The following is a 27736-nucleotide window of genomic DNA, read 5'->3' as shown; positions in this document are numbered from 1 at the left end:
CATATGCAGCCTCTATCAAGAAAAACCCTGTGCGCCACACAATAAACTATCCTCTCATCCCACTCCGCTCTCAACGTTCACCCCCGCCCCTACTCATCACCTCTGTGGGGGAGGGAGGAGAAAATCAGTGATTAACTCTTGACAGGCTGTGGGCATTTTCTAGTATCTGCATTTTTTCTGTAGGAATTGCTTCGCTGTGAAGAAGGGAGAAAGCCGAGCACCTCATATTATTTATTTGTTGGCACAATAAAGGTTATCACATTAGCTACCACATCCATTGTCACCTGAGAATGCTTGTGTTAAAATTCTCAGCAGATATTACATCCCCTCTGGCAAGAATAAGCTACTATGACAAAGTTCAGGGGTAAACGCTGATAGCACAGTTACACAATCTGTTTGAGAGTTCTCTTTGGCAAACTACTGCCAGATAGGAAGGAATAGAATTAATGATTTAAACAGGGGCCAGTCCTGCAAAGTTAAGTACATGCTTTATGCATGTGAGGGATCTTAACGGCTGCTCTAACTTGCCTTGGCTAGTAACAGCCCTCAGGGAACTGTTATAACAGCCAAAGATGTCAAGGGTGCAACAGTGTTCCAGCCAAATCCTTTCCCTAAGCCACACATTTAATGCCTCACGCACACCAAGGATCACCGGGGGCCAAGGATTACAGGGGGAGCGGGGAGCGCAGGGCTGGCTCAACCTAACCAAAGATTCACCCAACCCAGCATTCAGGCCCCTTGTGCTACTAGACTATTGTAAATGGACCACAGCAGGGCCAGGATCTAGTCTACTTTGAGTCTTGGTTCTTAGCTCCATAGCACAAGATAAACAAGAAGGTATCTCAGCTCTGATGTGTCCTGTACTGGAAGGATTGTTCTGCATCAACATGCCAGCTTCAGGTTCAAGGATGGTTCTTTGTCAATATCCACACAGAGCCAGGCTGCTACCAAATCCTGATGATTCTCTCCCCACATCAGAAATCTGAAGACTTTTCTGCACTGACGCCTTTCTCCACAGCAATGCAAGGACACCTGGATGCCGAGTTTGGCATCTGCTTCTTGCACAAAGCCTTTAACTGTGCAATAGGGCACCAGTGGGAAGGGCCTTTTGCCAGACCAAAAGGTATATTAAGCAGCAGAGAAATAACCGAACACCAACATAGGTAAGATGTAACATCAAATGGCAAAAGCCAAGAGAACAAATCCCTCAAATTGCACATCGTATTAAACAGTAGTTAGGACTCTGTAGAAGTTTATATTTTGATTTATATTTATTTCTAGAGATAAAATCTGTTTTACAGTTTTAAGTACATCATTTTAGAAAACCATTGTTGAATTGTCTGATTAGCAATGTTTATATAACCTCGTTCCCCTAGCTGCTTCAATCAAATAATTACATTTCTATCAGTTAAAAGTTAAACATTTGTATTAAAAATATTCATCTGACCTTATCTACCCCAGATCCCCCAAAGCCCACCTTTAATTACTGTCATTTTAATGGATTTAAATCTTGTTCAACTTCTTTATGCTCAGGAGCACGAGCTTTATAGGGTTCACCAAATTCTGCCCATGGGGACACTTGTTCTTCCACTGCCTCTGCCTGCCACCATTTCCCGCATTGTGCACGCACAATGTTATGGTTCTTCAGGGGCTAATGCTGGGATACATGTTGCCACAATAATACTTATCATTTATATAGCACGTTACAAAAATCAGTCAATCCTCGGCAACGCCAATGTGAGACAGGTAAGCAGGCAGGCATTACTTGCAACAAGCATGATAACTGCTTGCCCAGTACCATTAACTGAGTCAATAACAGGGCAGCAGCAGCCTAATTCTTCACTTTATTAGGCTGTTATTCAAGAATGTTCAAATAGAACTGCACTTCAATGTTCACTACAGAAAGTAGAGAAAACAGTCTAGCCTACTTCATGCCTTGTCACAACCCACTCTTTTGCTGGTTCAGAATTTCTTGCTCTATCTGCCAATCCATAACAAAGTAACAAGAGATCAAAATGTGCCAAGGGTGGTTTTCTTAAGACATTACAATTGAAATAGGAATTTAAAACATATGCAAACCTTGAAGGGAACATTCAGCTATCATCATCCAACTTGTTTCACCCTCTTGCCTCATTCCACAATAGCAATAATATAAGTGTGCGTGTGTAAGACTGAAAATCACTTTATCATCTGATCTAAGTGTTTGACAGCTTGCCGTTTACACTCTAACGGAAAACTAAAGATTTAGTTTTAGATTTAGGGGCTCAAGGCACATTAGTGGACTGACTGATTTAAGACGACTTTGGCACCTCACAGGATCTGTGGACAATCAAGGTGTACTTTACACCTCAAGATAACATCAAGGAGTTATTTCAGGCTCTGTGCTCACAGAAAAAAACATTTGCAAATAAAAATGAACAATTATTTTCCACTCAAAATGCATCTTCCATCAATGGACTATCTTGTACACAGGGTCTCCAACTTGAAGCATTCCAGTTTTATCAATTCCATAATACCATCCAAACAAAGGGTGGGATTTGTAGAGAGGTCGCTCAGAAGGATCGCACAAACGGTAACTGCACAGAGAAAATGGTCATTATTATTCACTTAGGGCAAAACACAGCTTCAAGAAGTAGAGCAAAAAAAAAAAAATAAAGGGGTGGGGGCTTTGTTTTAAGTTGGAGGAAACGCAACAGAATAATGAACTTGTATAAGTACCCAGATTCTGTTTATGTATTTAAGACACAAATAAAATCCACAGACATTATGCCCTACGTAACAGAGGTTAATGGGGTTTTTTTGTAAATAAATTTAATATCATCCCTTCATTGTAAATTAGCAGTAGATTATGTTCTAGGATACTCTTCACTCATCTCTCTTCACACCACTACCACTATTTTAAAAAACTGAACAAAAACTTTAAAAAAATATGCAGCATTTAAATACACAAGTTTTATGGCACACCAAAAATTTAGGATGGAATATGTCAATAGATTTTCTTTTGCCAAACACAATGAACTGAACTTAGTGAGGCTATTGCTGTGTGTAAAATATCTCACATATGCATAACAGTTTTCAGGGCTTAAGTACCAGTACAGTTTAAACAGCAGAAAACTAGTTAACACTGCTAGAAGGAGCTTATCTGGGTGTACTGACAGATCTGACAATTCAATTCTCAGTTCAGCGTGCAGAGAAGAAAGCTGATAAGATGCTGGCTGTATTAAGGCTCCAAACCTGCAGACCCTTACTCACTTGCCTAATTTTACTACCATGAGTAATCCCATTGATTTCAAGGGAAAGCTAAGCATGAGCATAAATTATTGCAAGATTGGGGCCCTGGAGTATATAAGTCAAAGGGCACATGGCTTTACAGGGTGAAGGTTAGAGAACACTTGAAGTATGCTCTCTCATTTTGGTCACCTTAATGGATGCAAGCTAGTTAAACAGGTGACAATGTAGGACAGCTAAGATAATTAATGGAATGGAGCAGCTCATATGAGGAGAGACGGATTGATCCTTGTCTCACACACAAGTAGCTGAAAGCCCCAAGCTGCTGAATGGGTCTGACGGTTGGGCCAAGTAACTTACCATCCGCGAGCAGTCTCCTTCAAAGAACCAATGAAACTGTTGCATGCAGATTAGACGTAGAGTAAAGGTGATGACTGGTTATCTGTGGTATCCCAATTGTCTAGGGACTCTTGGCATGGCATAGATGGATGTTTAACTATAGCTGTACACAGCATGGGTGTATTTCGTAAAGTCAAAATGGCTGAGAACTTAAAAACTGTCCTGTAACAGACAGCACTTCCAGTGATGATTGAACCTGATGATATTCTAAACAAAGAGAGCTCTCAGCCATGTTTTTAACTGTTTCCATCACTTCACACTGACTCCACAGACATTCTAGGGTTCAGCGTGACATTCCTGTAATCTATCATATAGACTACACACACTGCAACCTTAATAAAGTCAAGCACTCGAAAGTCAGAAAACGCCAGAATAAAGGTTGCCCGTGCTATCTTAATTTGAATATGCATCATGAGAGTTTTTAATTACATGATCACTATTATTTTTCCTCCCCCCATCCCACTACTTCTCGTCCAGCCAGTCCCAGTATCTCTCAACTCCTCATCCCATCTACTAGCTCCCAGTCTTCCCTCCCTGGCTCCTAGCTGCAGTCTCCTTGCCAGCCATTTCCCCCCTCCCCTATCTCCTTGCCCAACCAGTCTCAATTCCCTCCCCTTTCAAATACCAGTCCCCCTCCTTTCCTGCCCCATCAGTCTCCAGTCCCAATTTCTACCCCAATTTCTCATTCTCAGAAATGGCTAAACCTCTGGCTAAAATCCAACCCCACTTTCCCCAAAAACAACAAAAACAAAGCCTGCCTAAAGCAGACACCCAGAATGGAAAACTTCAGCCCAAGTAGTTAAAGTTTGGCAAGTTGTAAGTAACTGAAAAAGGGGTCTTCAAATGGGAAGTGTCAGGCAACCTTAATAATAGGTGATGTTACTTGCATCCCCAATAATACACTCACTCTCTCTCTCACACACACACACAAACTATAGTTTATATATTTGTAGGACAGATATAAATGATTCCCAGCTACAATTAGCCAGTTAAATTATGCAATTTTAAAGATTGTATACTTTGGGTCCAGTCCTTGCCTAGACTATACAGGCACACTGTATTGAAGAGAGGACCAAGGAATCCTATATATAGGAAACAGGAGAAGGAGAGTCTTAATGAGTACTCTTTTCAATATAGTGCATAGGCAAGGACTGAACCCAAAGTTTGCAATTTAAGAGGCTGCAGGAGTCCATGTAGCACACATTTCAAATGCCCTTTTTTTTTTTTTAAATAACTGCTGAATACAAGATGAGACACTACTATTTTTGCTACCTTTTCAGTGTTTCCAGTGGCTCCTTTCTGTCAATGATCCCAGTTTCCATATCAATGGTTGTTAAAATACACCTGTAATGATAGACAATGTTAGACAAGAGCAGCTACTTAATATTTATTTTTCCTTCAAGTATATTCCTAAACCCTTACCTGGGGCAAGCCATTGTCCCTTTCATCTCCACATTACCAATTTTTATCTTATTCCAGGAATCCTAAGGGAAATGTAAACATTTATATATTATTATACTTTCAGAATATTTGCATTAACTATTTCCCAGAAGTTGGCTTTGAGCATGGCCATTACTATAAGACGAAGCATCATTTTAGAGCATTATGCTTTCTTGCATCCTCATAATAAGAGCTATAATAGATATGTTGTTATTTTTAATAAAACATGTTAGCACTGCATTCGTCAACACCAGAATATTAATCTACTCAAAGCAGTGTGATCAGTTTTGCAAAAGTTACAGGGTAAGTTGTATGAATTACCAAATTGCTTCAGATACACTCCACTAAAAGGTGACTGGTCATTTAAAATGTACCTGTCTTATAGGTTCACAATACATGATTTTTATTAAAAACACGTAATTTATCAAACATAAAATGCAGGTTAATACAAAAAGGGAGAACCAAAAAAGCCTTCTGCAGAATGTATTTTCTAGTCATAAGTGTGTTTGTTCTGATTTCACAATTGATAATTAACACTGTATTTAATCTAAAAAAATTTAAGTTAACTACAGTTCCACAAAATGTTATCAATAAAAACAAGCAAAGTCAGTCTTCAGTTTTCAGCCCAGAAGCTTCCTAATGCAATCCTACTTGGAAGACAGAGGCCCAATCCTCCAATGGGAATTTTAGGTCCTCAGAAACAATCAACCCATAAAGAGCAACTCTCCAGAGTGAACTCAAACATGTAAAACCTGCACTGCTCCACCATGTAAACCCACAGTTTTATCTACACTAATTAAAATGTTTAAAGTTAGAGAACCAATAAATATGCAGCAGTTATGGTACTCTCGGACCATCAGGATGTGCTTTTATTTATAAGCAAAATGTGATAAAATCTCTCACCAACTCCAAATATTTTTTCTCGATCATTAGATGTCTTATACTGTGCATAACATTTCCCGTTTGAGGCCTAAAGGCAAGCATGCAGTCCCAGCCTCACATTTTCAATACATTCATTTTATCCTTCACTAGGTTGCATAAATATAAATTAATATCCACAAACCTATTATATCCCTTTAAACTTTGCACGCATTTATAGTAGAATTTCTAAGGCTCTATTTGTACCTGGGAGTCAGCTACTGGTGGCCAGATGTGCCAGGGCAAACCCCAAGATAGCTGCTTTCCTTATCTATATTTGGGGTTTACACCACTGCAGCTACACCCGTCACCAGCTATTGATGGCTGAATCAGAGCTAATCCCAAGTACAGCCAAGGCTTTAGATGTTCTTTGGACTCTATATCCCAAGGAAATAGGGTTCTGAAGAACACATCCAAGACTCAGAACAAATAGTAATTAAAGTACCGTAGATCAGCGTTTTTCAAACTTCGGGTCACGACCCAGTACTGGGTTGCGGCATGTCAGGCACTGGGTCGCTCTGGTCAGCACTGCCAACCAGGATATTAAAAGTCCCGTCGGCAGTGCTGCCCAGCTAAGGCAGGCTAGGGCTTACCTGTTTCGACACCGTGCTGTGCCCTGGAAGCGGGCAGCAGTGGGTCCGGCTTCTAGGCAGTGGGGCCACAGGGCTCCGCACGTTGCCCCTGCCCCAAGCACCAGCTCCGCACTCCCATTGGCTGGGAATTGCCAATGGGAACTTGGGGGGAATGAGCAGATGGTGCCTGTGGGTGAGAGTCACGCGAAGCCGCTTGCGTGCCTCTGCCTAGGAGCGGGACATGCTGCTGGCCACTTCCAGGGCGCAGCGCAGTCCACGGTACCAGGACAGGCGGGAAGCCTGCCTCTGCACCCTGGCTGTGCCGCTGACCGGGAGCTGCCGGAGGTAAGTCTGTGTCCCAACCTCACACCCCAATCCCCTGCCCCAGCCCTGAGACCCCCCCAAAACCTGAAACCCCTTCCTGCACCCCAAGCCCCTCATCCACAGCCCCACCCCAGAGCCTGCACCCCCAGCCCAGAGGCCTGACCTCCTCCCCACACCCTGAATCCCTCATTCCCAGCCCTACCCTGCAGCCCTCACTCCCACACCCCAAACCTCTGCCCCAGCCCTGAGCCCCTCCCACATCCCAAACCCCTCATCCCAGCTCCGTTGGTGGTGGGCGTCAACAATTTTCTTCAACTGGGTCCCCAGAAAAAAAGTTTTAAAACCACTGCTGTAGATCACTTACCTCCTCAAAAGCACTGCAACCCGTAACAACAATATTTGGTCTGAAGTTCTGTATTGTAACTTTCTTCTCCAGCCTCGTATTTAGATCTTCCAATGAAGCTTCTGAGATGATCATGGCTGGGCTGCAGTCGGGATAGGCAATCTAAAAAAATGAAGGCAAACAAATCCTAATGCTCCCACTAGAGCATGCTTCTCAACAGACAAGGTCTGCAGAACTTTCGGGCCAAGAAACAGGTAACTGAACCGATGGCCATATATCAGCCATGTAGTCTTATGCTGTTGTAGTCACATTCTTATGACTCGGGCAGTATTTTGAGAAGTGCAATAATTTGTCCCTTCCCAGCATAGTAGCCATCGTAAATCAATAGTAAAGTTGACCAAATACAAACTTCTATTTATAAGTTGTTTATACAGGGTTAATAAATGATAAATAATAGATAGAAGCATATTACAGACACGAGTGTTACATGTTGCAGATATCAGTAGAAGATATTACAGAAGGTTATAAGCAACCCATTGAGTTGTCGGACTCTTATAAAACGGTTAATTGATTAGAGATTGTTAAACATCTATTAATCATTTACTACTATTTTATAAATGAAATTTTCATATAAAAGGTGACCCATATTTAATTACAAACAAACAATGTCCAGAACTATTATTTTTCCAATTTTTTTTCTGCAAGTCAAGTGTTTCTTTCAGCCCACAGAGAGGCTAGTGCCTAATTCACAACCCTCCTTTGCACACCCCTTGGTCATCATGAAGTTTATTTGCATATTTATAGTTCTTTGCCTAGGGATGCCTTTCTCTGGAGTGTCAGAAAAAAAGACCATTCCCTTTCCTGTCCCCAGTCTTACAAATAGCAAACTGACTATGTTTTTCAATATTTCCTTTTTTCAATCTATATCAAATGAGATTTTCTGATAGACTGAATCCACTCTATCACAAACCCTGGGGAAGAGATTTACTCAACAAACAATATTAAAATTAAGTTGCAATTGATCATTCATGGCATTGACTTTTCTCCATGGAGGCTGCCACTTTGGCAAAAAGCGCCACTGAATAATACTTTAAGAAAACTCCCTCTGCATACATCAGTAAATGGGACAAGTGTAAGACTTTGAAGGCAGTTTTCAGGAGAGTTTCAGTGCACACTGAAAGTCTCCCTTCCCTCCCAAACTATCCTTTTTCCCTTGCACACATTGTACAAAATCTGTAAAATGAAAGGTAGTCTATGCCCTCCCCTCTCTCAAACAAGTGAAAATGTGCAATGAAATGTTTACATTGCTCGGTTCTTCACATTAACACTAACACCACCGCTCTATGCGCCCTGCGTACGTGAATCTGCCAAAATAACACCTTGCTTAGCCACATACATACAGTATCTTCAGTTTCAGTGAGTGCTTCACTGAAATTGTCTTAATGGTCTTAATTAGTCTTCATTTACTTGTCGAGAAGATACACACAGAGAGTAGAGATTTTAATATAACTTCTTGTACTTGTTTTCGGTTTATGCAACACCAGGTAAAATGCTGATGCTCAATAAACAATAACGCTCACAGTTGCAGGGCAGGATACTCAATCTGCATCTCCCTGCACTACCAGAGCCAACTATGCCCCATGGGGAACTCTTACCTGGAGAAGGAGAGATACTGTTTTCAACACCCTGCTCCCTTGAGGATTTTGCTTAGGGGAGGTAAAGTGGAGGATGGGAACGAGAAGGAGAAAGGGCAGCTGTTCATTGGATCCCTGACCCCAGGGAGCTGAGGCTGCCACAGGAGTGCACTGATTTAGCACATCACCCGACTTCCCTGCCCTTGTACCCTGTTTCTAATGCAGTGGTTGCAGGCCCACTCCAGGGGAGAGGGGATTGTGGGCACCTTGTGCTGCCATAACCCTCTTTTGTGGGGGCTTTCCTCAGTGGAAGCACAAACCTCTGATTTAGGGCTCAGCCTAGTATCTGTAAACAAAATAGCAGTAATGACAGTTCATATTAGAACAGTGCTGCACATAACTGGGGATAGAGACGCAGAGGGAGTTTCAGTACACATTGAGTTTACCAATAAACTGCCTTCAAAAACTCCAGCATCTCTCATTCATTAAAGTGCATCAGGAGTTCCCCTTAGTCACATGCTGGGTCACTTCTTGTCAAAATGTCAGCCTCAGCTTCTGTAGCTCTTCGTGTTCAATAAATGTAATTGATTTAAAACACAATTTAAGCAAGCAAACAATCCCACCGAAACTGATGGGACTGCTTATATGCTTGAAGTAGGTACTTCAGTATGTTCTATGGGGAGGCATGTACAACTATTACAATAGGAAGGTTGGGTGGGAAGGAAGACACACACAGAAAAGGATTATCGAGGAAAACTTTCATCTAACCTCATCTGTGGATCGGAAAGTGGTGAATATGTCTCTGGATTTCCTAGGCACCATCTGTGACTCAAAGTGCACCAGTCGATATGACTGTGTATTCAAGAAGGTGGCGAACCACTGAGCTGCCTCATCTCCACAGTCCCTGCCTTGAATATCCAATCCAAACAGCCTAAAAGAAGCGTGAGTTAGTTTAAAAGCAGAGAACTCAAGTGGACTTATTTTCATCTCTACAATTCAAAATCAAACATCTTGCTTTTATAAAACAAAGAAAAAAATGTAGTCAATGAGCTCTCTGAGTGGCGATAAAGAGATTAAATATGGAACTTTTGGATTCCAGCTAATTCAAAGTTAAATTCTGAACCCACTAATACATTCTCTGCAAATGTTTAAAAAATCCAAACAAATCCAGTACATGCAACACCAGTTCCTTGCAGACAGTCAACCAGAACAGTGGTAATGATAAATACAGTAATCGAATTTCCCACCTGTTAGGACTGAACAAGTTAGGCTGAGTTAACTGTCACAACAATGTACTGTAATACACAACATCCGTTTGCTATGCTAGATTTAAAAGAAAAAAAAGTGAGATTTATTCTACACACGTGTGTCAATAATACCAAGTATAATTCTACTCCATTTTTCATTTTGAAAAGACAGAAAACCTTTACCAAAAGATATACCAATTTAGATTTGATCAATTTAAGCAAGTGAATGACAGTTTCCAAGAGCACTGTCACGGTCAATCAACATTTGTTAATCCCATCCCCTGTGATTAAGAAAGTGTTGCCTCAAATTTTAGAGGCATGAGAATTTAAACAAAAAATGAGAGATTATGCCACCTAAAGAATATATTGGGTGACATCTTTATCACCGCTAAAGACAGTCTTTCTGTTCCTTAAGCATTTTTTATTAAGGGCCATAGTTAAGGCTGCAAGATGGTTTCTGTTTAAAACGGATATTGCATCCTTTTTTTAAAATCCACATACTCAGTCAAATCAGCTTGAGAATGGGCTTGTCAGTTCAGAAGCCAGAGTAGAGTGCGTGAAACAAATTTAGAGTCCTTTGATCCAGCTGTTCCTGATAAAATAACCCCACATTTTGCGGGAGGGTTGTGTAAGTCCAACACTTTCCCCTGACACAGGGAGGTAAAAATAGGGTGATATATGAAACTCGTGTCTCTGAAGTACCCCCTACTATAAATGTGTGCAAAGCCCCAAGTTATGGAATGAGATAGAATCACAGAACCATAGGGTCAGAACAGACCACAAGGGTCATCTAGTCTCACCCCCCGCCAAGATGCAGGATTTGTTGTCTCTAAACCCTCTAAAACAAATGTCTGTCAAGCCTCTTTCTGAAAACTTCCAGTGAAGAAGCATCCACAACCTCCCTAGGCAGTCTGTTCCATCGTCCTACTGTTCTTACAGTTGGGAAGTTTTCCCTGAGATTTAATCTAAATCTGCTATGTGCTGTAGTTTGAACCCATTGCCTCTTGTCCTGCCCTCTGTGGCAAAAGAGAACAACTTTTCTCCATCTTTTTCATGGCAGCCTTTCAACTATCTGAAGTCCGCTGTGATATCCCTCCTTAATCTTCTCTTTTCCAAACTAAACATACCCATTTCCTTCAGCCTTTGCTCAGATTATTTGCATTCCATCCCTTTGATCATTTTTGTCACTTACCTAGGGAACCTTTCCAGTTTCTCTCCATCCTTTCCATACATTTATGACCAAAATTGGACACAGTACTCCAGCTGAGGCCTAACCAGTGCTGAGTAGAGCGGTACTACGTGACTTGCTTGCTATGCCTCTGTTAATGCAACCTAAGATGGCATTTGCTTTTTTTGCAACAGCATTGCTTTGCTGACTCGTGTTCAAGTTGTGATCCTCAACATGAGATATTCTCTATATTAACTGGAGTTGAGGATTTAACATGCAGACTAATTCCATGTGGGTGGCAAAAGCTACCAACAGCAGGATATAAATATTGCTTATGAGAGGGATCTTTTTCCAACTAAAGAGCAATAATTTTCCCCCCAAAAATTCAGGGCCAGTCACTATTAGTTGCATTATTACCTCTAAAATGGTTCTGTTAATTTATATGCAGTGCAGCTTCCTTTACCTCTATAGCGAGTACCCCGAAGGCCATAAGAAAGTGGAAGTTATTCTCAAGTATTTATGTTTTTTCTACTGACTGCATTTGTCACTGGCCATATCTGCACTCCGGAGAAGGTGTTTTTTTTTTTTTTAATTGTTGGCTTATTTTCATTAAAAAGTTATTTCAATTTTCTACAGTATGACTTTCCAGCCTTAAAAGCAGGACAAGATTTTCAAAATTAACTAATGATTTGGGGCAGAATTAGGAGTAGCACAGGCAACCTTAATTCTGGCGGGTTTGACTTAGCAAACTTAACATTCTTTTAATGTATTTTTACACAATTTCTTAATTTTCTAAAAAAAAAAAAAATAATAATTAAAAGTTGGAAAAAAAAATTTCCATTACATGACATTTGACAGAATCCTGACATGGAGTCCTCTACTACTGGAATAACTAGCAGCAGTAGTCTCTGTGCAGACCTGCCATGAGAAAGGGTTGAAGACACACTTTGCCAATGAGTTTCACAGGTACTAACTGACAGCAGAGGGCTATTGAGACTCAGGAATAATAGATTCAATTCCATGTTCTGTAGGGAAGTGTTCTGTAGTAGTTATATACCACTCTCCTCTGCAGACTCTCCCCGTCCCCTTCACCTCCTACCTGCCCCCCTCCGCTATTCCCACCCTGGCTCTTTCCCCAGCCCAGGGCCTGCCCTTATTTCCTTGCTTCTGCTCCTCTCCCCACCCATGTTGTGACCCATGACTCCTGCCATTTTCCCAGACCCTCTGATCCTATCCTCTCCCATCCCCAGCTCCTGCACTCATGCCCGATTCTTGTTCCTATTCTTGCACACTCGCCTGCTCCTGCCCCTACTCCTCTTCTTCCCTCCCCAGTTTTGTTCTTAACTCCCCTCCCTTAGCTTCCAAGCCTCTCCCCTCACCTTGAATATCTTGACACCCCCTCCATTCCTCAACCCTCTATATACAAGTCAGTCAACTTTTTCCCTCTCCTCCACACTGCCAGGAGGGGAAAACACAGAGAGGACAGAAGAGAACGTTTCTCTGCTCTCAGTTCTGATGCTCAGTGCCACAGTGGTCCCTGGCACCTGGGAGAAGCAATTGCAGAAGCCCTGCTCAATCCTCGCACCCCAGGGATAGAGTATGCTCAGTCGCTCGGTGGAGATGGCACATGTGCAGTCCAGTCGGCACATATGATCTATGAGGAGAATGAAGCACACACATGCAGCTGGAATCTTCGGAGAAGTTAGCTGCCAAACTATGGACATACATAATCTGAGATTTTTCAGAAACTTAAGTTTTGCCAAAATTAGGCATTTTTTCATGGTAATAGCAAAAGGCACATTTCTGATACAAAGGCAGCGTGCCTGCCAAATTTAAGTCCCTGTTACAAACCATGGAGGCCTACAACTTCTCAGCAATACAGCTGTAAGAACTTTTAACAGGCAAAACAATGCAACTTCCCCTAATCTTGTTCTTGGAAATGGCTGAACCATTCAGAAAGATTCAAGTTTAGGTAGACACCTGGATGGAACAATTCAGGTAAGTTATTTGCAACTGAAAACAGTGTTTTATAGGTACCTATAACACCACACTATCCAAGTTAACAATTTTTAAACAGTCCTGTTGCACAGATCAACATTAGAGCGAATTTGGATTCCCCAAATCTAATATTTGCAAAGCTATGTACGGGAGCTCTTAACTGGGAAAAAGAGGGAAAAACAAATTAGTCTAATTTCTAATTGGAAGTCATGAGACCTGAGTTCTGTTTCCATCTCTACCAGTGGCTCACAATTTTATCTTTGATAAATCACCTTCTCCGTGGTTCAGTTTTCAGTACTTGTAACATAAGGATGATACCTTTAAAAAGCACTGAGATCTACAAGTGAAAAATGCAACAGAATTGCTTATGTTTATAATTTTGACTTACGCAGCTCAGATATTTTAAATCATCTCTATCTAATGTCACTATCAAGTTTCAGGAAATAACATGTACGGAGCTCCAAGAGCTGAGTTTGTCAGCTCTTGGAGCTCCATACTGAGCCTCTAAGTGGCCCTACCAACAGGACTATAACTATCATGGCTACCAGAACCCTCTGACACCATTTCTCAGCCTGCCCAGGAGTAAGGGGTGGGAACAGAAGGAATCAGAAACTCCTACTGAGGCAAATAGGGAGGCTTGTGCATGGGGTGAGCTAGACAAATGACCAGCCAAAGCTGCACAGCCCCCAACATTGCACAGCCTGTTTTAGTTTCAGTTTTCACATTTAACTGTGGGAGCCACTCCCGGAGTCCCTGCAAGAATCCCACTCCCCACAGGGAGCCGTAGCTCTATGGCAGTTAGGACTGCCAGGCGTCCAGTTTTTGACTGGTCAGCACCGCCAACTGGGCCACTAAAAGTCCGGTCAGTGGCACAGCTGGGGCCCATGACCAATGGGAGCTGCGGGCGCGAGGGCAGGGCTCGGAGCCTCCCTGGTCACCCATGTGCCATGGGGCTGCAGGGACCTGGTGGCCGCTTCCTGGGACCTGTGGTAAGTTCACATGGGGAGCATAGCATGAGCCCTGGTGAGAGTCTTGGATGGAGAGACTGCACAGAGGGACAGGAATCTATGGGGAGCTCTTCTCTCCATCAGGGCAAGGAAACAAACCTATGGGGCCCCTCTCCCCCAGCCCAAGAAGCTCTAGGGCCACCCTTTGTCCCAGTGCAGTCCTGAGGGAGGTTACTTAGTAACTTACCTCTCCGGTTGCTACCCTAGAGAATCCAGCTCCAAGCCCCACCACAAGAAAGACCTGCTTGGCACTGTCACAGGCTTTCCCAAGGTAGGCTGCCTGCCAAGGGAGGAGGGGAGTTGCAGATCCATCTGTTTCACAACCCTAGCTCTTTGCCCTTCACCCTCCACTGCCAGCAGCTCCACCTCCCTTCCGCTATTTCAGGCTGCAGGGCTGGGGCCTCCCAACACAGAAATTTCCCAGCTGGGTGGACACAAGAAGCCCACAGGAGATTCCAAAGAAGCCCAATGGTGGTGGCTAGTGATTTTGGGGCTACTTTTTCACATAATCAGCAAGCCTGGTAGAAGGCAGGAGAGGACCCTGCCCACACAGCCCCGGGGGGCAGATAGAGTAAGAAGGCTTCTTTGTTTAAACTGGCCAAAAACATAGCACTGCAACACTCCATCTCAGGACTCAGCCTTAATGTACAATTTGCCTGAGAAGGTGCCAGGGATGGAGTCAGGGGTTAGGATGAGTTGTGAGTGTTGACAAGTTAAGGACTGGTTTATTTATTACTTATAATATAACCTTAGTCCCTTCCTTCCCCAGATCCTATTTTCCTGTACCCAATAAAGTCCCCCTTTGCTATGCTGTTATTTTGGATGGGTCAATCCTTTGCAGGGGTTTGTGTTTGTTTGCTTTATTGTCCCTTGTGTAGTGGGCTTTATACTTCTTGCCAGCTAGCATTATCATTTAATTCTCTCAAAGAACAGCACAGCAATGAGTCACCTTGGATGGAGGTACCAGACACCAGAAAAGAACCTAATCCTGGAAGGAAAGGGCATACGCCACTCCAAATATCAGTGATAGCAAGTACCAAATAGAAGGTGCTTGAACCACAGCACAGAGGAGGGGCTACAAACATTTTTTTTTTAAAGACATTATCTCTGAAAAGTGAAATATTGTGGATCAGATCTTATATACATACTAGACAGATTTTTAAAAGATAATGCTATTTTCCCTCCAAGCTTTCCATCATAAACAGCATCATCAATTTATATTAATCTTATGTAAATTAAAAAGAAAAAAAACTGAACTACATTCGTTAACAGTAGTTTCCATAGCAACAATTTACAGATAGAGCTGGCAAATATAGTTCCTTATAAAGCTGCTTTATTCTCAACTCCAGCAGCTAGAAGAATTGGTACTCTAATGTCTTCTGCTATCCAGGGCCAGCACAACCCATTAGGCAACCTAGGTGGTCACCTAGGGCGCTACAATTTGGGGACCTTCCGCCGCCTCTGTGGGGGGCAGCATTTCGGGGCGGGACCTTCTGCCGCCTAGGGAGGCAGAAAAGCTGGCAGCACTCCTGCTGCTATCCAAGGGAGAAGCCCACAGCACCACACTCAGGTAGGTTACCAACATTTAGAGCTGCCCCAATATTCTTAAATATAACTGACATTTTAACATGGAAAAAGTGTTCTTACCTTTTCTGCTAGGCACTGGCCATTTTCCAAGGTAGATTTCACTACAGGTAAAATACCTAATGTCACAAATTCCAATTTACCAATTCTATGCGATGATGCACATCACACAGAATTTGCTTATTGGAAATCAAGAAATAGCTACATACATGACCAAGATTTTCAAATGCAAGCACCCAGCCCAGCTAAATGCAGAACAGACAGTAAATATGCATGGGTAATTTGGTAGCTATAGTGTATAATCTCTGATAACCTTGATGTCATCTCCTAAAATTTGACTTCAATAGTAAGTGGACTTATTAAAAAATTAAGGCCAGAAGGGACCATTACGATAACATTGCCTGACCTCTTGCATAACACAGACCATAGAATTTCATCCAGTAATTCCTGCATCAAGCCCATTAAGCTATGTTACACTTTCTTTGTAAAATTGAAAGAAAAGCATATTAAATTGAAGTTAGTACTTCAAAAAGAAAAATCTTCCTCTAATACCTGCAATTGTGCACTGCATTCTTCCTGGAAAGTTTGACTGGAACACGCAGTTCCTTCATTTCTGGAGCATTCAACGTTAAATAGCCATTTTCACAGTTTACAGATACCAGGACCAGCTGAGGCTCCTGTCGGGCAGTAACCATATGTCCATCCTCTTTAATCAGAAGCCAAAATCTGTAGTTTAAAAGGGAACAAAATACATTAAACATTTTACACAGCACCATCAATGATCAAGGCACTGGAGTGCAAAGCGAGAGATTTCCTGATGCACAGAGCTTAGAAATTATCTTCATATCATAACTACTCAGGTTTTTCCTTAATAAGTCTGATTTCCCTCCCCTTTATGCCCTTACACAACATACAGATGTCTCTCATTAAAGAGACTATTACTAAAACTAATAAGCTTTATTTTTTTAACTTAAAGCTTTCTTGCTGCAGTGCAACTAACAAACTTGTGAATCCAAGCAGTGCAGGTATATACAGGATATTTATGGAAATTCTCACTTCTAGAGGCTAAACATAAGTAAGGCTATGATTTGGTCATGGTGCAGAAGTCACAGAATCCGTGACTTCTGCAGACCTGTGTGACTTCAGCCCGCAGCAGCTAGGAGCTGCAGGTACCCCCACCTCCCATGGTGGCTGAGAACCCCTGCTGCCCAAAGTGGCGGGGGTCCCCAGCAGCCCCCAGCTGCAACAGGGGCGGGGGTCCCCAGCAGCCCCCCAGCCACCCCGGGGGAGGGTGGGGGAAAACCCCTGACAGCTCACCAGCCATTGTGGGTGGTGGGGGATCCCCAGCAGCTCCTCAGCTGCCGTGGGTGGCGGGGGATCCCCCAGAGCTCCCCAGTCCATGGGTGCTGGGGACCCCCAGAGCTCCCTAGCCACCATGGGCAGCAGCATGAGGGGGTATCCCCAGCAAATCCTCAGCTGCCGCTGCCAGTGGGGAAATCCCCCGGAGCTGCCCAGCTGCGGGTCCCTCCCAGCCACAGCACGGCAGGGTACTCGACTCTCCTCCCTGTCCATTTTGTCGTGGACATTTTAGTAAAAGTCAGGGGCAAGTCACAGCTTCCCTGAATTTTTGTTAATTGCCCATGACCTGTCCTCAACTTTTACTAAAAATGTCCATGACAAAATCGCAGCCTTAAACATGAGTTAGCAGACAGGTGCATCTTGAGTTTTACTCTAGATGACCTTGGGTGAATCAGAGAGACCAGGTAGGTGAGGGAATATCTTTTATTGGACCAACATCTGCTGGTGAGAGAGAGAGAAGCATTAGAGCTACACAGACAGAGCTCTTTTTCTAGTCAGGGAAAGGGCCTCCCCCTGGCACAATAGGGGGTTAACTGCCCACTTCACCTTGCAGGGGCCCTTGAAACGGGTTAAACTTTAAACTTGACGGTCAGAAAGGACCATTATGATCATCTAGTCTGACCTCCTGCACAATGCAGGCCACAGAAACTCACCCACCCTCTCCTGTAACAAACCCCTGACATATGTCTGAGCTACTGAAGTCCTCAACTTGTGGTTTAAAGACTTTAAGGTGCACAGAATCCTCCAGCAAGTGACCAGTGCCCCATGCTGCAGAGGAAGGTGAAAAAACCCCAGGGCCTTTGCCAATCTGCCCTGGAGGAAAATTCCTTCCCGACCCCAAATATGGTGATCAGCTAAACCCTGAGCACGTGGGCAAGACTCACCAGCCAGACACCCAGGCAATAATTCGCTGTAGTAACTCAGACCCCACCATCTAGTGGCTAGAGTTAACGACTCAGGCCGAACAACCTGTTGCCCTTCCCCTGCAGGGGGCGGCGGAGGCTAAGCGGGCAGACAAGGGGTTATGGGCAGGGCGACACTGCCCGAGCGGGATGGTTATAACGGGCCTGGAGACCAGCCCAAAGGGGACGAGAACCAGCCTGTAGCCGGACCCCCAGGGCGAAGCGAAGCCCTGCCCCGCCCGCGGGTTTGCAGCAAGGCGCCCGCTCGCTGCCCCCGCCCCAGCCAGCCCCCCCCTCGGCGGTACCTGTCCCGCATCTCCCCGCTGCGCAGCCCCAGCGCCGTCACCTCGGCCCGCTGCAGGGCCACCCCCCGGCAGGACTTCACCGGGTAGAGGAAGAGGCCGGACACCGTCCCCACCCGCTGCAGCCGGGCGCTGCCCGCCCGCCGCCCGGCCCAGCGCCACACCGCGGCCCCCAGCAGGGCGGCCAGGGCCAGCGCGCCGGCGGCGCCGAGCCAGGCGGCCCGGGACTGGGGCAGCGGCGGGAGGAGGCCGAAGCCCCCCAGGGCCCTGCTGGATCCGCTCATGGCGACTGAGGCGAGGGGGGCGGAGGCCGCGGCTGATGAGGACAGGGGCGGTCCGGGCTCCCACAGTCCCGCCCCTCCCTGCCGGGGCCGTGCGGGAGCCCCCCAGGCCGCGTCGCTCGTGTCCCCGCCCAGCCCCGCTTTCCAGGCCCTGGAACCAGCCGCCGCCTCTGACCCACACGCGCTGTCCGGGGCCTCAGCCTGCGCCCCTCGCCCGGGCATTTCAGTTCCTAGGTCTGCGTCCACGTCTCGTTGTATGAAAGCTGGAAATCGCCGTCTAAAGCCCATCGCCTCCCCTACACCCCGACGGTTATGGGGGGATGCAGAGTATCCTAATTCCCATTGCAATGTTGTTGAGTCTGAACTTTTGATGAGCTTAAACTTAACCCAGACTTGATGTCTCTGTCTGAACTTTTAATCAAAGCTCTGACCTGCGAACTACTCATGACACCCCCCTCCCCTTAAGTAGTCATCTCCCCTTTTCTCTTTCTGAATTTACATTTTAACCTGTTTTATCCTGTAGAATCTTGATTGATTATACATGACCATTATGATCTGTTAATCACTTTGTTTACTTCTGTGTATAAATATTGATGCTCACCCCTAATAAACTTGCCACACTTACTCTGAAGCTTTTCAAGCTAAGGATAGTGTGAGCCCGTTGATCAACGAATTGGTGTCTGGTCTCTGACAGATTGTGAGCCCCATACCAACTCCGCACGAACTCGGGTGCTGGAGAGGTGAGTGAGGACTTGCTTTTTACCTAACAATGTGGAGACGGGCCTGCAGCGAATCCCTCATTGGGGGAAGGAACCGGGGTCTGGGTCTCCTTAACAATGGTGTAAAGCCGCGAACCACTCCAGGGAAGTCAGTGGATTTCTAGGGCAGTGGAAGCCTGGGCGATGAGACTGAAGGCATGTCTACACTATAGACTTAAATCTATTTAAGTAATTACTGTGGTGGCTGATGTCCACACAACCCTCCTTCTGTTGGAGGTGCGTGTCCTCACTAGGAGTGCTTCCACACACTAAAGAGGGGCAGTGTGGGGGACAGAGATCAGCTCCCCGCTGGGAGCCCACTTGCCCCCCTCCCAGGCTCTTGGTTCCCTGCTCCAGGCTAGGAACAGGAGGGCAGCCTCCCCAGCTTCATGGCTACCTGAGTGAGGAGCCTCGAGGCAGCAGGGCCAGCTTTAGGTCAATTCCACCAATTCCCCCAAATCGGGCCCCGCGCCTAAGAGGGCCCTGCGCCCAGTGGCAGGGCCGCCGGGGGGGGGAGGGGGGGGGAGAAAGAAGTGGCTGAGAATCCCTTCCCTGACTAGAGGCTCCTTTTTAATTTTTACTCACCCGGTGGCGCTTTGGGTCTTCGGCGGCACTTCAGCAGTGGGTCCTTCACTCGCTCCGGGTCTTCGGCAGCAGGTCCTTCAGTGCCGCTGAAGACCCGGAGTGAGTGAAGGACCCACCGCCGAAGACTAGGAGCACCGCCCGGTGAGTACAAGCCCCACGAGTTTTTTTTACATGATTTTTTTTTTTAGTCATCCCTGCCGGGGCCCCGTCGAAACTGTTCGAATCGGGCCCCGCACTTCCTAAAGCCGGCCCTGCCAGGCAGCAGCCAGGTTGGGAGCAGGGAGCCAGGGTTTCTTGTCAATTTCATAGCTCCAGCATGGAGCTGTGAAATAGACAAGACAGCCAACTGTGGATGTAAGTAAAACAGTGTGCACACAGACACTGCTGCCCCCTAACTACATTGACATAAACCCTACTTCTCTCATGGAGGTGGAGTTATTGTGTCAGTGTAGCAGGGCACTTACATGGGTGGGACAAGGCTCTAGTGTGTACACTGACATAATTAGGTCGACATAAGGTGCCTTAGGAGGACCTAATTGTGTAGTGCAAACCAGGCCTCACAACCTGCTGGTAGAGCCAGGCAGAGGTTCTCCCAGTTGGGATATCTAACATTAAACTCTCTGTTGATACTTTGTTCCCTTAGCCAGGAAAAAAAAGCTACAATTCTTGAAAGCGCAGTTAGGTTCTGGCATAGTTATGTATTTGCAACATGACTGATCATAGTCAGCCCACACCTGTTACTGTAAAATATCTCTACTATTGTGTAACACTCTTCACTAAGAGACCAATACCGCTTGATAGTTGATTTCTCTATAAAGTTTCCCTGAGTCATTAATTTCTCACTCCAAAATTGGACATGACAAATTTCCAACCAGCATCATACTGAGCTTACATATAGAAGCAAAGGCAAAACCTAACCTAAATTTCATTTCCCCAATACTAATTTCTCCCTACTGTTACTCACACCTTCTTGTCAACAGTCTGTAATGGGCCACTCTCTTACCACTTCAAAAGTTATTTTTCCTCCCTTGGTATCCTGCTGTTAATTGATTTATCTCATTAGATTGACCTCACACTTGGTAAAGCAACCCCCATCCTTTCATGTATTTATACCTGCTCCTGTATTTTTCACTTCATGCATCTGATGAAGTGGGTTCTAGCCCACAAAAGCTTATGCCCAAATAAATTTGTTAGTCTCTAAGGTGCCACAAGGACTCCTCGTTGTTTTTGTCCTTCTTTGGGCACTCCATAGCCCATGTAACTCATGACTTGGCCCTATGCCCGTCTCCAAAAGCAGGACCAGAGGGAGAGACAACAGATCACTGTCAGACTGCAACTCCAAACTTTTCAGCATTGATACACAAATCAGTTATGGGGAAGGATTTGTGCCTCTATTTCCAGGGCAGATTAAGGTTAACTGTCTCATGGTTCCATTGAAATGTTGGGATCCCCAGAGCCACTTCTTCCCAACTCTCCTCCTTTATCACTTTCCCAACCACATTCTCTCTCCTTGCTGTATACTACATCTAGGCAGCAGCAAAGACAAATTCTATAAACATGCTATTTTGCCTGCTGCTAAAGTCTGGCATTTTACCTGCTGATACCATGTCCTCAGTGGTCAGGAAACTCTTGACCACCACTGGGTTCAGTTCCTCAAGGCAAGGTGTTCAGTATGTTGACTCAGTTATGTGATAGAGTTTCTTACACCCTTGACAGGGTATTAAAAAATGGATGCCTAATATTAGGCTCCTAAATCCTTTTTAGGTGCTTAAATCAGTTGTCTGGTTTCCTAAAGTGCTGCACACCCAGCAGCTTTTATTGAAGTCCTAGTCTGAAACACAATCCCCACCAGGAATTCTTCCTGCCATATATGCATTCACATTTTTTTCTCACCTCACAGAGGAGTTCAACACCTGTACCACCCGAAAATAAGAGAGAAAGAGGAAAGGTGCCAGAATTGAAGATTGTATAGCCACTGACGATGTTCTCAATAATCAGAAATGATATTTTATAGAAATAAAATGAGAATTATCTTTGCTTCCACCATTGCTTTACAAAGTTGATACTCTTTAGATGTAGTTTTCAAGGGTGATCAAATATACCATGGTGGATGGACAGGATGTTAGAACTGGTATGGATTAGGGAGACACTGCTAAGACCTAAGAGTGCTCCCATGCAGGCTGTGTACCTATTGGGTTCCGGGAAGTGGGTGGGTGGAAGCTCGCCCACTGCTAAAGGATCCCCCCCCCCAGCCTAAGGGGAAGATCTACAAGACCTGGAAGCCAACTGATTTCAGGGGACAACTAATGAAACAACAGGGACAGGAGTGTGGTCACAGGGTCAAAAGAAGGGAACCTGATGGGGACACTGAGCAGAGAACCCCGGACAGCACCCACTGCTCCTCGAAGGTGTCAAGGGAGTCAGTGGATGCCGCCCAGAGGAACTCTGCCCGGATACGTGAATGGACAGAGGATTGGAAACAGGCCCCACAGTCACAGGAGACTCCATCGGCCAACCTCCTCTCCCTGGTTTTATAGATGGCCATTTTAGCCAGGGCCAAGAGGAAGTTGACCAGGAGGTCCCGTGACTTTTGGGGCCACTGATAGGGAGTGCATAGAGAAGGAGGTGAGGGGAAAAGTGCAGCCAGAAATGCAACAGGATATCTGTGAGGACCCGGTATAGGGGCTGCAGCCTGGTGCACTCCAAGTAAACATGTGCCAGAGTCTCCCTCATGCCGCAGAAGGGGCAGGTGTCCGGGACAGGTGTAAACAGCACCAAATACACGCCCATGCTCACAGCCCCATGAAGTAACCACCAGCTGATATCCCTGGTGGGCTTCGGGACCAGGGTGGAGTATAGGCTGGCCCACCGGGGCTTCTCACCCTATGCAGGCTGTGTACCTATTGGGGTCCAAGAAGTGGGCGGGCATAAGCTCGCCCACTGCTAAAGGATTCCCCCTCCTCTCCCTGGTTTTATAGATGGCCTGTTTAGCCAGGCCAAGAGGAAGTTGACCAGGAGGTCCTGTGACTTTGTGGGGCCACGGATAGGGAGTGCATAAATGAGAAGGTGAGGGGAAAAGTGTAACCAAAAACGCAACAAAATGTTGGTGAGGAGCCGGTGTAGGGGCTGCAACCTGGCACACTCTAAGTAAGCGTGAGCCAGGGTCTCCCTCACGCTGCAGAAAGGAGAGGTGTCTGGGACAGGGGTAAACCGTGCCAAGTACACGCCCGTGCTCACGGCCCCATGGAGGAGCCGCCAGCTGATATCCCCGGCGGGTCTCGGGACCAGGGTGGAATAGAGGCTGGCCCACCAGGGTTCCTCACCCTATGCAGGCTGTGTAGCGGGGTAGTTACCCGCTCCAGCCCTGACAGGGTAGAAGCCAGCCCTGGGAGAGGGCTAGGGACTAGGAGAAATAGCCCAAGCTGATTGGGGAAGGAGCTACACCTGGGCTACGCCCCAATCAGGGCAGCTGGGCCTTATCAGAAGGCCAGGGCAGCCAGAAGCCGAGTAGTCTCTCCTCTAGCTGTGGAGGGAGACTGGCCTGGCTGCAGGGGCATAAGAGGGTACCTGGGAGTGAGGCAGGGCCGGGGAAGAGCCAGAGGAGTTCCAGTCTGGTGACTACCCAGGCTGCAGGGCCTGGTCCCAGGCCCATAGAGGTACTGGCTGGTAAAAGAAGGCAGCAGGTCAAATTGCCTTGCCTGTGATGAGTGGCTTTTATACTGCAATCTGCCCCAGTGAGTGGGCTAGGTGAGGACTGGCAGTAGCCCAGACTGAGGCAAGGTGGGAGTAGTGGGTGGGGGTTCCCTGGGGAAGGGAGACCCACAGAGATTGTTGGGGTATTGCCGGGGGAAGCACCTCAGAGAAAATGGGCACTGGAGTCTGGGGGGGACATGGGGCCCAGTTATGGCAGATCATTGGCTTGCAGAGGGTGCTCCGGGCTGGAAATTGAGCTAATTCCCTGAGAGACCAGCAAGAGGCACTGCAGGGGTGAGTCCACATGCTTACAGCTGGCACTGATGGTAGCATGCTGAGGGAGCCAAGAAAGCTGGATTGATATAGACAGGGCAGTTGCTGTGAAGGAGGTCACGTAATCACCATAAGATGTTTATTTTACTGTTTCAGAGGCTAGGAGAAGTCTGTTCATATTAGCTAGAGATAGTATCTGTATATTAAGAGATGGGCCTGAACTATTAAATATGTGGATGTTTTGCTCAACCCATTATATACATAGAGGCCAGCTACACAGTTGAGATCCAGATCCAAAGTCCAGAAATTATCAGATTTGGGGGGTTTGGTTTATGCCAATGGTTCCCAAACTGGGGTTTGCAAAATGTATCAGGGGGTTCTCAGAAAAAAAATTCTGTAATGGTGGACAGAGCCATCCCTAGGGACCCCAGGTGCCGGGGCCAGCAGCCCGATCCCCGTGATCATAACTTCCTGGCAGAACAAGTTTAAGCTTTGTTGTAGTCATGTGTTATTTGCCTGGACAGCTCAAGACTCAAATGCTTGTGGGAGAAAATATTTGAGTTGGCTTCTTAAATACCTTCATGCTGGTTCGTACTCCTTGATGAAACATGTAGGAGGCTTAATCGAAGTGATATGAGCTACAAAAGTGAAATCTTGGAGGTGTTGCTGTTTTCATTACGTAATAAAATGAATAATGTAATAATAAATAGTGTGTAATAAGCATGTCATAAAAAAACAAATTATTTCCAAGATCACTGCTTCTATAATTTATGCTCAGGTAAGGGATAAAATCCCTGGAAATATTCATTTTTAGGAGTGGGTTCACAAGATTTGATATTTTCATGAAAGGGGTTCATGAGTTGTTAAATTCTGAGAACCACTGGTTTAGGCCCATTTCTACATTAAATACCTCCTTCAGCCGGGCCAAGTTAATACTGATGAGTTTTTGCCCAAGATCCAGCATCAGTTTCCCTGCACACCACACAACTGACGGGTGAGGCACAGAATAGAGAATACTTCGGCTGCAAAGTGTAAGCAAACGTTGGCTGCAGTCTGTTTCCTTCAACACTCCAGAGCAAGAGATAGTATCACTAGACTAGGACTTTGGAAGAATGCAAGAAAGGCCTAGCAGGTGGTTGGATGGCTTTGCTTCCTAGAGGAATTCTCCACTTTCCACTTCAGAAGAAACATGGACTCTCCAGGGGCAGAATCTGATCCAATATTCACTGAAAGAATTGTTTCAGAGTAGCAGCCGTGTTAGTCTGTATCCGCAAAAAGAACAGGAGTACTTGTGGCACCTTAGAGACTAATAAATTTATTTGAGCATAAGCTTTTGTGGGCTAAAACCTGTAATTTTTAACACCTTCAACTACAGTACTGGGACTTCTGCATTTTCATCTTGTTTTTTCATGTCTATACATCGATCTGCATTTTCCTTTTCACTCTTCCACCACCAAGCCCTGTGATACACAATATAGAGCAGTTTCCATGTTCTTTGGGGACCGTAATAAAAAACTGAAGTTCATATGAATGACCCTGTGATGGGTTGGATCACAGAAACCCTCTTGGGAGCTGCCACCCGATGTGCCACGACTACTTCTATCCCTGTTTTCCCTGCCAGCTCATGACTCCAGCACCCTGTCTTGCTGAGCCAGACATTCCCGTCTGCTCCAACAAAGACCCAGGGTCTGAATTACTTGCCCCAAAGCTGCAGGTTTACGTGAAAACAGCTCACAAAAGTGTGCTTGTCTTTTGCACTCAGATGCCCAACTCCCAATGGGGTCTAAACCCAAAAAAATCCATTTTACTCTGTATAAAGCTTATGCAGGGTAAACTCATAAATTGTTCACCCTCTATAACACTGATAGAGAAATATGCACAGTTGTTTGCTCCCCCAGGTATTAATACATACTCTGAGTTAATTAATAAGTAAAAAGTGATTTTATTAAATACAGAAAGTAGGATTTAAGTGGTTCCAAGTAGTAACAAACAGAACAAAGTCACCAAGCAAAATAAAATAAAATGTGCAAATTATGTGTAATCAAACACTGAATACAGATAAGATCTTCACCAGTTCCAGAATGCTCCCTTTTACAGACTAATCTTCTTTTAGCCTGGGTCCAGTAATCACTCACACCCCTTTGTTCCAGTTTCTTCCAAGTATCCTGGGGGGGTGGGGTGAGGAGGCTCTCTCTTTAGCCAGCTAAAGACAAAATGGAGGGGTCTCCCATGGGTTTAAATAGACTTTCGCTTGGGGGTAGAGACCCCCCTCCCTCACTCCTATGCAAAGTCCAGCTCCAAGATGGAGTTCTGGAGTCACATGTCCATGCATGACTCACAGTCTTTACAGGCAGAAGCCATTGTCCACATGGTATCTTGTATGTCTCCAGGAAGACTACTTATGTGGATTGGAGCATTCCAAGATGCATTGTTCCCCAAGTGCTTCCTGATCGGGTACTTAACCTTGCGAATTCCTTCCTAAAGAAGCTGACCAAATGCCTCACAAAGCTTACTTAGAAATCAAGCAAGTATACGGCCAATATTCTTAACCTCAAGTACAAAATGATATATGTGTACAAATAAGGTGAATAGATATAGTAGACCATAACCTTTACAGAAATATGTTACATGGCACAGGCAGTACAAAACATATTCTAGTTATGTCATATTCCCATAAAGCCTTATGGGAGGTACTGTCACAGACCCCTCCTGGGAGTAGGAAGTAGAAGGCCAACATCTTGTACATTTCTTGAGAATAAAGGATACTTTTACTTTAAGAGAGAGATGACATCATAATGGCCTACAGGTTGTGATGCTAGATGCTTTTGACATCACAAAGAAACTCTTAGCAACTGTTTAAGCATACACATGACCATTTCATGATGGGAATAGATCTCCCTTGATTGGCAAAGCAAGAGCAGTGTCTGCTGAACCCTCTTGATTCCTCAGCTTGAACACTTCAGAGTCCTCAGCTCAAACAAACTCTCAGTTCAAAATCTCCAGGATTAGCTTGAAAGCCCCCAGTCCTGAAGCTCAGAAGGCAAGCAAAGAGGTAACAAGTTGGCTGAGAGCATTTCAGAAGCATTCTGATAACCGAAGCAGGATGGGTGACTGGAAAAGCTACATCAACACCATTCTAAAAGATAAGAACATTGAAGATGTAGCTATCGTGGGGCACAGTGACAATAAATCAGTGTGGGCTTCCAAGCCAGGGGGCCTACTGGCAGCTATCTCACCTCAGGAAGTGGGGGTGATCATAGGCCATGACAGGAAGGGGTTCCTGCAGACTGGTATCACCATAGCTGGCAAGAAGTGCAGTGTGATCCGCGACTACTTGCTTGTGGAAAAAGATGCTGTGATGGACACCAGAACCAAGGAGGGTGACAACAAGTCCATCTGTATTGGCAAGACTCCCAGAGCCCTGATCTTCCTCATGGGCAAAAACGGAGTCCATGGAGGATCCCTCAACAAGAAGGTGCATGAGATGATTGCTAGCATGAAAACCCAGAGTAGCTAGAGCAAAGGACACAGATACTGCCTTCCTGGAGGGCCCATGGAAAATGACATTACCCTTGCTTTAAAAGAAAGGAAACAAATTCCTGATTTCACTTAACTGTCTCTTTGTCAGTTTCCTTCAGGTGGGATGGAGTGGGCTGGAGGAACTTGCTATTATACTAGCAACCTGCCTTGGGGGGGAGGGGTGTGTTGAACACGATTGTTA

General features: G+C 45.3%; 2 protein-coding genes across 2 annotated transcripts; one reads left to right on the top strand and one right to left on the bottom strand.

The window, feature by feature from the left end:
- Positions 1-1252: 1252 nt before the first annotated feature.
- MTARC2 (mitochondrial amidoxime reducing component 2) lies at positions 1253-18724 on the bottom strand. Its single transcript, XM_034764621.1, has 7 exons — positions 18429-18724; positions 16415-16588; positions 9627-9789; positions 7246-7386; positions 5050-5111; positions 4900-4971; positions 1253-2576 (listed from the first exon to the last, which is right to left on the bottom strand). Exons 1-7 carry the CDS (start codon positions 18707-18709, stop codon positions 2450-2452), a joined length of 1020 nt encoding a protein of 339 aa, XP_034620512.1. The 5' UTR covers positions 18710-18724; the 3' UTR covers positions 1253-2449.
- An 8394-nt stretch (positions 18725-27118) lies between these two features.
- Positions 27119-27532, top strand: PFN3 (profilin 3). Its single transcript, XM_034763885.1, has one exon. It carries the CDS (start codon positions 27119-27121, stop codon positions 27530-27532), a length of 414 nt encoding a protein of 137 aa, XP_034619776.1.
- The last annotated feature ends 204 nt before the right edge of the window (positions 27533-27736 follow it).

The sequence above is a fragment of the Trachemys scripta genome, chromosome 3 (genome assembly GCF_013100865.1).
Source record: "Trachemys scripta elegans isolate TJP31775 chromosome 3, CAS_Tse_1.0, whole genome shotgun sequence".
Lineage (NCBI taxonomy): Eukaryota > Metazoa > Chordata > Testudines > Emydidae > Trachemys > Trachemys scripta.
Note: the sequence above shows the minus strand (reverse complement) of the source record. Positions and strands in the feature narration are given on the sequence as shown.